We start from the raw sequence: 12,168 nt of genomic DNA on the forward strand, positions 1-12,168 counted from the left end.
TTCGGCGGTTTATTAGTTTATTTTTGTCAAAATGTTGGGTTTTTCCATATAGCATCTGAAAAAGACAGAAATAACACCATTTTTGACAGGGTTTGGTTTATTACATAATTTTTGACGAATTTTTGCTGAATTATTGCGTTTTTGGATGAAAAACTTTAATTATAACGCAAAAATGATGAAATAATAAAGGGAGTTTCAAAATTGACGTCCGTTTATTTAGGATTTGTTTCAGGAGTCTAAAACAAGTCAAAAGATAAGAGTGGAAAATTGTCTAAATGGACTTCGTTATCGAGTTATTGACAAGAACCTTAAATTTAAAATTGAGATATTAAATTTTATTAAAAGCTAATTTACTATATTTATTGTGACAAAATATGCCACAATGCGATTTTGAAACTTTTTCGCATATGCCCTAGCAGTGGCACTGCTATCATAGACACATCTCATTTAAAACCAAGCTTTTAACATATCGACAATATCACGAATGCACTAACTAATGCAGTGGTATCGTATCATTTTAAACATATAAAGCCGAAGGAAATTAATAATACTTGTCACTATTCAAAAACTTTTAACATCGCTAAAACATCAACTAATGAATTATGTTATACAAATAATTGAAAAGACAGCACAAAGCTAATTATTTACATTTTTATCAATAACGAAGAACAATTGGAAAATTTTTTACTCTTAACTTTCGATTTGTATTAGCCTCTTGAATGAAATTCTCAAAGCGCAGGCGAAAATTTATCATTTTCGCTTCAAGTTATTGTTTTTTTAGCCCCATTTTACAAAAACTGTACTTTTGTCTTAATAATGTGATCCAACGCTTAAAAAATGCAAAAATTGTTGGCGAAATTTTGCTAAACACCTAATATTATACAGAATTAATGGACAATAAAATTTTCTGTTGTTTAGTAATTCGCTGCGCTCACACGTTAGACGTTATGTCAAACATTATGCTCGTTAAGCAAAATCTGTCTTTTCACAACTGATTACTTGAAGAGCTATTAAAAAACGATACAAAACTTTTTAGCATTTTTGTAATTTTGCCAGATATTTCGCACGTATTCGTTACACATTATTCAATTTTTAAATGCATATTCCTTTTCTAAATAAATACATTGACTTTGTTTTCCGCCAACATATGGTATGCAACCACTAATGAGAGAGGCATCTAGAACAACTGAAACTTCTTCTAGCTGCATAGATAATATATTTTCAAATATTAACATAGAAGAAATCTTCTCAAAAGAGACAAAAAGTTGGTGCATGTCTGATCACTACTGTCAAGTCCTGAAGATTAAGAACCCAGTGCAAGAACCTAGAAAACCAGAAAAACATATATACAGAAGAATAAATGAACAGAATACTTACTACTTTAAGGAGTACTTAACCGGAATTGAGTGGGCTCGTGTCTTCAAACACCGTAATGCAAAAGAGGCCTACACTGTCTTCCATACAACTCTGACAGCTGCCTTTGACAAATTCTTCCCTAGAAAAGAAAAAATTAATAAACCAAAATTCAATAAGAGACCTACGTGGATTAGTAAAAAAATCATGAGTATGAAAAATACACTAGAAGCTCTACAAACAATAGCAAGAGTTGAGAAAAGCCAACAATCAGCTGAGGTCTTCAAGTCATATAAACGCAGCTACTTCCAAGAAATTGAAGAAAACCACAGAAACTACAACGCTTATATCCTAAACAATGCTGATAATAAGCAAAAAGCCATTTGGAAAATCATCAATACAAAAACGAAGACAAGCAATACCAAAGAATGCAAATTGAATGCCGACGAACTCAATCTCTACTTTGCCACGATAGGAGAGAAAACGTCAGACAGTATAAAAAAAATCGACAAAGATCCTTGTGATTTCCTCAAGGCGTGTAAAAGCAATGCAAAATCGTTTTGGTTAGCGCCTGTTAGTGAAGAAGAGGTCACAAGACTGATAAGATCCTTAAAATGCAAAAACTCCAAAGATGTGTACGATATGTCTACGTCATTTTTGAAAGAAATACTCCTAGAAATTACAAATCCACTTACTATGCTCATAAACAAAAGTTTTATTGAAGGATACTTTCCTGACGAGTTAAAGGTGGCAAAAATTATTCCGGTTCCAAAAGAAAAAGGCGAAGTAGAAAACATCAACAAATTTAGACCAATCTCTATTCTACCTACAATTTCAAAAGTCTTCGAGGCTGCTCTGAAGAATCGTTTAATGAAGTATCTTGAGCAAAATGACTTATTTAGTGAGTCACAACATGGCTATAGAAGTGGTAGATCAACCATTACTGCAGCATTGGATCTATACAAGAAAATAACAAGAGCCCTAGATAACCGAGAAATGGTAGAAGTAGCGATGTGCGATCTAAGCAAAGCGTTTGACACCCTGCCACACAAGTTGATTCTACAAAAATTACAACACTATGGGATACGAGGGATCACGCAAGAAATTTTTAAGTCCTACCTTGAAAATAGAACCCAGATAGTAAAATGGAATGAAAAATGGTCAAAGCCTCTGCCAACAAGGTGTGGAGTGCCCCAGGGATCAATCCTCGGTCCACTGCTATTTATAATCTATGTAAATGACTTGCCTATCAATATGAGAGTGGATGGACAGTGTCTATATGCGGACGACACTTCCTTCTGCATCAAAGAAGAAACAGAGGATACGCTAAAACCAAAAATGAGAAAAATCCTTGAAGATGCCAATGAATGGTTCACAGCAAATAAACTGAAACTCAATGGAGACAAGACTCAGGAACTATTTATATCTTCAAAACCCACCAACGTCACATCGGTAAAATTCTTGGGATTTTACCTAAATAGCAAAGCATCTTGGAAGGACCACATTCAGGAAACCTGCAAAAACCTAGCATCAGCTTTATTCAGTATCAGAAGAATCAAGAATATCTCAACTCCCCAAGCTGCAAGGGTGACATACTTTGCTAACTTCCACAGCAAAGCCACCTATGGTATACTTCTATGGGGTACTTCATCAGATGCTGACAAGATCTTCGTCCTGCAAAAGAAAGCAATCAGAATCCTGTGCCAAATGAACTATCGGGAAAGCTGCCGCCCAGCCTTCAAACAACAACAAATTCTTACCATCCCTTCCGCGTACATATTGAGCTGTCTGAGGTACGTCCACAACCACCTCCACGAGTTCATCAAGAATGGCTCATATCACGAGCATAACACAAGACACGCTGACGCGCTCTCAACACCGTACCATCGGCTTAAAGTGTCACAGCACAGCATTGACCATTGGGGCCCGAAGCTTTATAACAAGCTTCAGGACCCGATGAAGAGACTAGCTCCGGCTCTGTTTGAGAAGAAGGTAAAGGACGCACTATTAGAAATGAGTTATTATTCTATCCAAGAGTTCCTGGATAACCCTCCAGATTTAAAATAAATGTATGTATTGTCCCATATACACTTACATGTACATAATTATATGACGCGCCATGTATTATTTATTGATGGCAATAAATCTATTATTATTATACAATATATTTCTCGTATAATAAACACATACCTCATACCTCAATTTTATGCAAGTCAAACTAAAATTGAATGTGTCGTTACGAGTGGACGGTACGTGTTTCTAAATTTTTTAATGATCAACAAGAAGTCGGTTATTTAAAAGAATTTTTTGCGTTTCATTTTTGTGGCAAAATCCTAAAACATAGAACAGGAGAAAAAAAGCTATGATCTAATCTAAAGCAGTACGTTTGGTCACCTTTTAATTGATAACTAGATAGATGCATTTTGAATGGTGTTACTTTCTATGTGTGGTGTATTGATTTTTAGAGGGCAGCACAATACGATTCTCTCCTTTCCATTGCACTTTCACAAAGCTTCGTTAGATGGCGCCGCACAACATCTTCAATTTCTAAATCCATGAACGCCTTTTTTTTTAGATAATTTTCATGAGGGTAGCAATTAAAAAATACCCACATAATTGTCACTTTCTCCTGTGAATAATAACTGGGAAATTTTTCAGTCTGAGAGTCGAAACGATGAAAGATTCAACAGTATTTAATTCGACCGCGAACAGTAGTGAGTATTAGTTTGGTATTTTAAAGAAGTAAGAAAAATTTTTAGTGCCCGAAAATATGGTGGAAACTCAAGGGCGTACTTTAGGCCCTTTGATGGGACTGTTTTTGGTGAATTTATTTGCAAAAGTTGTGGCGGCTAAATACGAGTCTTATTTCCCGTTTCATCTGACTTACGATCCAAGTCCGTGGTTGCCCTCTTATAAACCTTTAGCAAACTACAACTATCACTCTTATAATCCTCATTGGTACCCGGTCAAAAATCCCTCCTATCAGACTTACCCTACCTTAACAACAGCTGCTCCCTTTGTAAGTAGTGAGCAATTACTGGCAGGGTATGATAATGACTATCGAGACGATTATACTTATCCGACCCAAGATCCTAATAATTACGAAAATTTAATCCCTGCTGAATCTAACAACGTGCATAAGCAATCTAAAGAAACAACAACTGTTGTTCCGGAGATAAGTACAACGACTGTTACGACTGAAGAACCAGAAACTGCAGAATCTAATCGTAAAACGAACAGAAAACCGACTCAAAGAAGCAGAAGAAGAGGTCCAACAAGACGTAACAAATATCCGCAAAGACGTCGCAGAACAACAACACCACCTCCTGAATATTACGACAGTTACGAGGACTATACTGAACGGTACCAACCGAACAGGAGACGACGGCCACAAGTAAACAGACATTCTTCTGAACAGTACTATGATGACGAATATTACGATTCGTTTGAAACAACAACCAGGTTTTTCAATAAGCGGAGACGTCCCACAAGACGAGTAACCAAAGTACCAACACGAAACGAAGTCTCAGTGGAAATTGAAACAAGCACTGAAAAATTTAACCCAAACACTGAAATTGTAATAGTCAGACAAGCCGCCACAACGACTACTACTACCAGTACCACCACAACCGAACCATCCACAATTATTACCAATTCTACGATGCCTTCGCCAACGACTGAGGCCACCAATACGACTTACGGTAACTACTTTTTAAAAATGTAACAAAATACAATTTAATAGTTATTTATTAACGAGGTTGAGTGTAAATCGGACGCTCTATTTGAATAGAGTTAAATACAACATTTTATTCTTCGAATTAGACTCAACAAGGCTTAAAATTGCATCAAATCTGTTAAAAATAATCTGTCGTTTCATATTGAGAAAACTTTCTTACACAGGAGAAAATCCGTAAATTTTGACAGTGTCGAAGAATAAATATAACTTATATTATTTTATTATATTAAGGCAGCTTTTAGCAACTATGCCATGACCAATTTTCGAATTCTCAAATATTCACTCCTACTATCCTTATACTCCTCAATGAGGTCAGGTCAGGTCAGAGACTTTCTAATAATCTTATTCTGGCTTTTTATTTTTGTATATTAAACCAGCTTTTAGGTACTAAAAATTATCAAGTTAGTGGTTTTATCGAAATTATAAGGAAAGCACCCAATGGTTCACGTCACGCACTTTTTTTACGGATTTTTATTTTTGTATATTAAGGCAGCTTTTTGCAACTATGTCATGACCAATTTTCGAATTCTCAAATATTCATCTACACTACTACTGTCCCTACTCTTCAGTCAGGTCAGTTCAGGTCAGGTCAAGTCAGACTGTTTTCTACTCTACGGATTTCCATTTTTGTATATAAGGACAGCTTTTAGGCATTAAAAATTATTAAGTTAATGGTCTTACCTAAATTATTGGGATAGCACCTAAATGTTCATGTCACGCACTTCGTTTGCTTTTGCAGATTTTTTATAGTAAGACAACATTTAACAACTATGCTATGACTAATTTGCGAGTTCCCAAATATTCACTCCATCCTACTCTTCAGTCAGGTTAGGCCGGGTCAGGTCAGGTCAGGTCAGAGACTCTCTTCTACTGATATAATCTGTTATTACGGATTTCTATTTTTGTTTATTGAGACAGCTTTTAGGTACTAAATATTATCAAGTTAGTGGTTTTATCTAAATTATTGGGAAAGCACCCAGTGGTTCACGTCACGCACTTTTTTTACAGATTTTTATTTTTGTATATTAAGGCAGCTTTTTGCAACTATGTCATGACCAATTTTCGAATTCTCAAATATTCATTTCACACTACTGCTGTCCTTACTCTTCAATCAGGTCAGGTCAGGTCAGACTGTTTTCTACTATTAAGGATTTCCATTTTTGTATATAAGGACAGCTTTTATGTATTAAAAATTATCAAGTTAATGGTTTTATGTAAATTATTGGGATATCACCTATATATTCATGCCACGCACTTCGTATACTTTTGCGGATTTTAATTTTTTTATAGCAGGACAGTATTTAGCAACTACGTTATGACTAATTTGCGAGTTTCCAAATATTCACTCCATCCTACTCTTCAGTCAGGTCAGGTCAGGTCAGGTCAGGTTAGGTCAGTGACTTTCTTTTACTGATATAATCTGATATTACGGATTTCCATTTTTGTATATTGAGACAGCTTTTAGGTACTAAAAATGATTAAGTTAGTGGTTTTATCAAATTTATTGGGAAAGCACCCAAGGGCTCATGTCACGCACTTCGTATTTTTTAAGAATCTTCATTTTTGTATATTAAGACAGATTTTAGCAACTATACCATAAACAATTTTTGATTTCTCCTACTGTCCCTACTCCTCAGTCAGGCCAGGTTAGGAGAGGTCAGAGTGGAGTTAAATATTCCGAAAAATTTTTGTTAACTGTAATTAAAATGCGTATTTAAATATATGAAAAGTAGTGACACTACAATTATAATAATTTTTATTAATTTTAGGCTATGGCCCATCGAATGGCAACACCGACCAAGTGTCATTTACTTACGGCCCTCCCATTGGACCCAACAAGTACCAATACCAAGTGCCTTTCTTCGACTGGTATACGCACGAAGCAACGAAAAACGCAATTGTGAAACGAGTCCGTGACATTGTTAACACAACGTAAAAATATTTATTGGTTGAAAATCTGGTGTAGGGTGTTTGTACAATAAACCTTTTTGTTTATCATTGTGTGTTCCCAAATTCCCGGTGACAAAAAAAACTCGTTATTTATTGATATGTGGAAACCAAAGTATTATCTTTAGCGACGGATTTGTGCCAAGAAACTTGTGCCCACGCAGTCTTTTAAAAATTTCAAGCACTAACTTAATTTTTTCCGACATTTACTGCGACGTCAAATATCTCAGAGCACGGAAAAATTCAGACGATTTATCAGTTTGATGAGCAATATCCAAAAAAAGGGAGAATTCATTAAGAGTGCGACAGAAAATACGGGCAGGTAATAGATAGGAGATTAGCATTAAATTGTTGGATTGAATTTGTCCTTCATATGCTCGTAATGTCCAACGTTATCTATATATTTAATCGAATACTAAGCACGAAATGTTAAAACAGAAAAAGTTCGATGTTATTTCATTTGGTCATTATACTGGACTCAATTTGTTCCCCCTTTAATACAACTTTAAATCGCACTAAAAAGGTTATTTCGTTGCTCTCACCCGTTTTGGCAAACATTAAGCTTGTTAAACAAAATCGGCCTTTTCATAACTGATTAGTGATTACGTAAATAAAACACAACTAATATAAACGCCTTCAAATTATTGATGATATTTATAAGAAAGTCCCGTCCAATTTGATCACATTTCCAGCAAGGGTAAGCGTTAAAAACCGCCCACTTCTCCCCTCAGTTTATGTATTTTTCATGTAGTGCGTGTGAATTGTAAGGGTCGGAACTTGATTATTTCCGAAAACTATTGCTCGTTTCCTGACAACTTGTTATCTTTATAAGGAAATTAAAAGCACACTTAAACAAGCGTTTTAATTGCTGTGTACTAACAATAAGACCCTTTCCGGAGGGGACGTTTAATTTTTTGCATTTCAGCTCATGATGGATGACAATTAGGCTGCAAACAAATTCCAACCATTATTTCTATTTAGGTAAATTTATCTGGAGCAATTACCTATGCATGTGATATCGCACAAGTAGATGGCCTACTTAAAATAAACATGATTGTGGCTAATGGCCCGCTCGATACTTTTGATTTTACATTTTACATTAAATTAATAATGTTTGCTATCCTTTTTACAGAAAACAATTAAGAAGAAAAAAAAAGTATACCATTTTCAATACAATTCAACGATTTTTTGTTATTTTGTTATTTTAAACACAAAAATGGTAAAACAGATGTATCATTTTCGATTCGTTTTATTGTTTAATGTGGTATAACGCACAAAATATGCAAAAATTGCTGCAAATTGACCTGACCTGACCTAAATTACTAAGTTTTCTGCCCGGTTTAACACAATTTTTCAAAAAAGAATTTTCGTTTCAAGTTCAATTTTTTAAATTTTGTAAAATTTTCGATTGTTCGACTGGAAAATGTTATTTTAGGTATGAAAAAATTCAATAATTTTATTTAATTAGAAATTGCGTCTTTTTGGATTTTTGGCCAAACTTTTGTTGTAATTATTACAAAAAAATGTTTATAGTAAAGTGTGGCTTAAGTGGCAAATCAAATCTTAATTTGATCGTCAACTAATCTCGATTTCTAAAGCTGATGAACGTCCAACAGCTGGATCTATTAACCGTGGTTTTACCAAAATAGAATTTTCAACTCTTTTTACTCGGGAGATAATTAGAAACGAGAGAGTACATCTGCCCCCATATTCCGACGTCGCGACGCCGCTTGCGCTAAACACAATTCTTACTTCCTCCTTCGAACCAAAATAACGTCACGAACGTCATCGTGTTAACAGCGACTTAAACGAAACATCCAATATGAATTTTTTTAGTCAAAACTGGAGACGATTAAATCCGAATTAAATTTACAAACATAAGCTTTCAAACACACTTCTGGATCAGGGGAAAGTTTAACTAAGTAGTTTAAGGGTTATTGTACTGAAGTGTGAAATACGAAAAACAAATGGCGAATGATTACTGATTAGTGATTAGTCAATTAACACTAGCCGTCAATATACTAAGAAAAGCTAACACTTTCTCAAAAAGTAATCAAATCTGTGTGAGCCATGAGAGTACTTGTGGCCTTCTGAAAATAACTCCTAGCCTTTGCAGCTGAAATCTCTCCAAAAGCTACATTTAATTCCACCAGAGACGGATTAAGTTACCTGGGGGCCCCTGGCCCAAAAAAAAACAATGGAAAAATGTGAAGAGAAATTGAAATATAATAATAATAATGATATTAATAAGTCGTTTTTATTAGAATTGTAAATAAAACTCCGGCTTCAAAGTTTAATAATTGCTATTCGAACGTAATCCCCTTAACAAACTAAGAAATAAATATGTAGACAGAAAAAAAAGAGATTAATAAACTAAAATTACTAAAAATAGAAAAACTACTGACGAAAATAAAACAAGAAAAAAATAACAAACAAAAAGCAAAAAACAGAGATTAGAAAAATATACTTTTATTTTATTGCGAAAATTATTGACCGAAAATATTTTTTAAGCAAATGACAGGAATTGTATAACTTTATTGTATTGTAGAATCTTTCAAATATTGCTGTTTCAAACTTGGGTATGAGAGATCAGCAATACTACTCACAGAAACTGGACGTCCACTTTTTCTCGAATAAAATAGCGATCCAGAACTAAACATGAATAATAAAGAAATAATAAGACCATAGTTAAAGTTGGAAGGCACTAATGATTCATAGAGTTTGATGTGAATTATCTGTTCTTGATCGTGAGAAGCCTATAGTAACAATAGTCAGATACGAATGAAAAAAAATTGTTGAAATTTTACCGAAACCTTAAAAAGATAATTTTGCACATAAAAGGTGTTAAACGCATGCAACCACGAAAATTCTGACTTGATAAGAATGAATACAAAAAGAACAAACTTTACTTGACTAAAAGTGAGTTACTACCAGACGTCTAGCTATTTAGTTCCAACTTTTAAGACTAACACCTAGAAAACAAAGTACAAACATATCAAAGTCCAAATTCTCATTTCTAAAATAAATGGATCTTTTTTTGGAAAAATTATTGGAATAATTTGAATTTTGTTTTGTTTTGTTTTATTAAATTTAGAAAGACATTGAATAAGCTTCAAATTGGAGTGTATTTGTTTATATTGTTATGGTAAGCTAATAGGTGAAATTTCAATCAACAAAGAAAGTCTAATTTAGTAAAGTAACGCATTTCAGTGTCTCAAAATAAACTCTACATACATATCATTAGCAAGACTCCAAATGTACAAAAAACGGGCTCCCTCAGTACGAAACATGTGTTTTATATGAGCTATTTTTCGAACTTGACTCTTGGTATATTTACTTGCGTTTCATCGTCACTAGAAATTATTATTGTTTCATTTCTTTAATCACAACTTAGTGATTAGTGACGGTTTATTTGTTTATTTTTCACTTTATGATCTTCATAACATAACAAACAATCTTTAAAGGAAAATGCTGCAGCTACCTGGAAATGGGGTTTTAATTAGACACCAAATCGGTAAAATCGCAACATCAATCACTTCGAACTACCCATAATAATAATAAAACCCGCTTATCGGATATTTAAAGAAGAATAATGACGCATTGTTCAATAAATAAATTAACGGCGTTTCGATTTTAATCAATAATCATTTAATGTCACAAAATGTAACACAAGTAAACATGTTTTTGATTCGACACTGAAAATATATGCTATTGTTTGTTATAAAAACATCCAAATTTATGAAGCTGTTACATTTTACTAAACCTAATTTGATGTTAGTGTGTTCATATTTCGAAATCGTATATAAAATTAAGCAGACAAAAGCAACTTATGTGTAACCACGTCATTCGAAAACGTGGCGTTAAAATAATAGAAAAATGACTTTGCATATTAGAAGTTGGTAAATAGAATTTGTGAAGGTGCCAACAACACCAACCAGTTGTCACATCAGTCAAAATTTTTAAACACGACTATCACATTAACTCAATCAAAAAATTCAAATTTGTTGACGGAATTATCAGAACAGGAAAGATAAGTGCTTCAGTTGCTTGTTCGTATGTTAGACTTTATAAAAATTTTGTTCCCTGAAAATGCCCTAAAAATAATTCGTGGCTATTTATATTGGACAAAGTACAAAAGAACTTGTTTTATTATAAGACTCAGTGTGTGCCAAATTAGTTCAAAGATGCGCATTTGCGACAGTAATGATCTGGTGATAAAGAGCCAAACAATAGGTACAATGTTACGGGAAAAATTATCTATAAGTACAAAAATTTTAATGAAAAAAACATTATACCAAAAATTATTCACCGAAGGATACATAAAGCTTGGGTTTAAATTTTATTTGGAATTAATTGGGAATCACCTCAAAGATGGATTTTCTGTGACGTTTAATGACAGTTTTTTCAAAAGAAATCAAAAACTGAAACTGCCAACTTCTCTTACTAGAACTAGTGTTATTATACAGGTGTCCGTTTTTCAAGCTACAGCATGGGGATCTCAGTTGTTATAACTGTTATAAGTGATACGAGGTGGGTTAAATTAAATCAAAGTTACGCATTTTTATGCAAAAAAATTTAATGTGTCATTTTTAGTTTTTGAATTATTAAAAAAAACGGAAATTTGTAATTTTCGTTTATATTTTTTCGAACGAAAACTAAAAGAACTAGACAACTTTAAGTCAAAAAAATTCCTGTTTCAAGGAATCTGATTTTGTCATCGTATTTTCCAAAGCGTTTTTGATGTCAGAGTTAGAACACTCAACTCTAGTTTTTTTTATGGAAGCCATATTCGCTTTTTGTATTTTTGAAAAGTGTTTTTATTCCTTATTACAATGATGTATCACATAATATGATCGAATCTTACATGCTGATCAAAATGGAGAAAAAAGCATTTTTGCGAAGAGTGCTTTGGAAAAAAGCCCAAAAATTTTGTTTTTAAACAAACTAGATTTTGGAGGTTTAATTGAATTTGGATCTGGAAGGTTCACGTTTTCGCCAAGATTACTTATTTAAAAACTAAACGACATAATAAGTTAGGAGTCTATTCTTCGCAAAACAAAACAAGACAAAGTTATAAAAATTCTACTCGTATATAGAACTGTCAAAATTTAGTTGATTAAACACTCTTTAGT

At 33.5% G+C, this 12,168-nt stretch overlaps 1 protein-coding gene and 1 long non-coding RNA gene across 4 annotated transcripts; one reads left to right on the forward strand and one right to left on the reverse strand.

Moving 5' to 3' along the window:
* Positions 1-1,130: 1,130 nt before the first annotated feature.
* LOC107398112 (uncharacterized) lies at positions 1,131-3,775 on the reverse strand. 2 transcript variants are annotated; one of them, XR_010335631.1, is made up of 5 exons: positions 3,748-3,775; positions 3,114-3,686; positions 2,473-3,027; positions 1,378-1,495; positions 1,131-1,324 (listed from the first exon to the last, which is right to left on the reverse strand). It is a non-coding gene; the product is annotated as an uncharacterized LOC107398112 (long non-coding RNA). The 2 variants fall into 2 exon arrangements; XR_010335630.1 differs by having other exon boundaries at positions 2,473-3,686.
* Positions 3,776-3,900: 125 nt separating this feature from the next.
* Positions 3,901-7,087, forward strand: LOC103314514 (mucin-2). Of its 2 annotated transcripts, none has more exons than XM_008200802.3 (3): positions 3,901-4,067; positions 4,113-5,054; positions 6,859-7,087. In XM_008200802.3, exons 1-3 carry the CDS (start codon positions 4,028-4,030, stop codon positions 7,023-7,025), a joined length of 1,149 nt encoding a protein of 382 aa, XP_008199024.2. In that variant the 5' UTR covers positions 3,901-4,027; the 3' UTR covers positions 7,026-7,087. The 2 variants fall into 2 exon arrangements, with proteins under 2 accessions (XP_008199024.2, XP_064215440.1); XM_064359370.1 differs by having other exon boundaries at positions 3,901-4,064.
* The last annotated feature ends 5,081 nt before the right edge of the window (positions 7,088-12,168 follow it).

This window comes from Tribolium castaneum, chromosome 10 (assembly GCF_031307605.1).
Source record: "Tribolium castaneum strain GA2 chromosome 10, icTriCast1.1, whole genome shotgun sequence".
Classification (NCBI taxonomy): Eukaryota; Metazoa; Arthropoda; class Insecta; order Coleoptera; family Tenebrionidae; genus Tribolium; species Tribolium castaneum.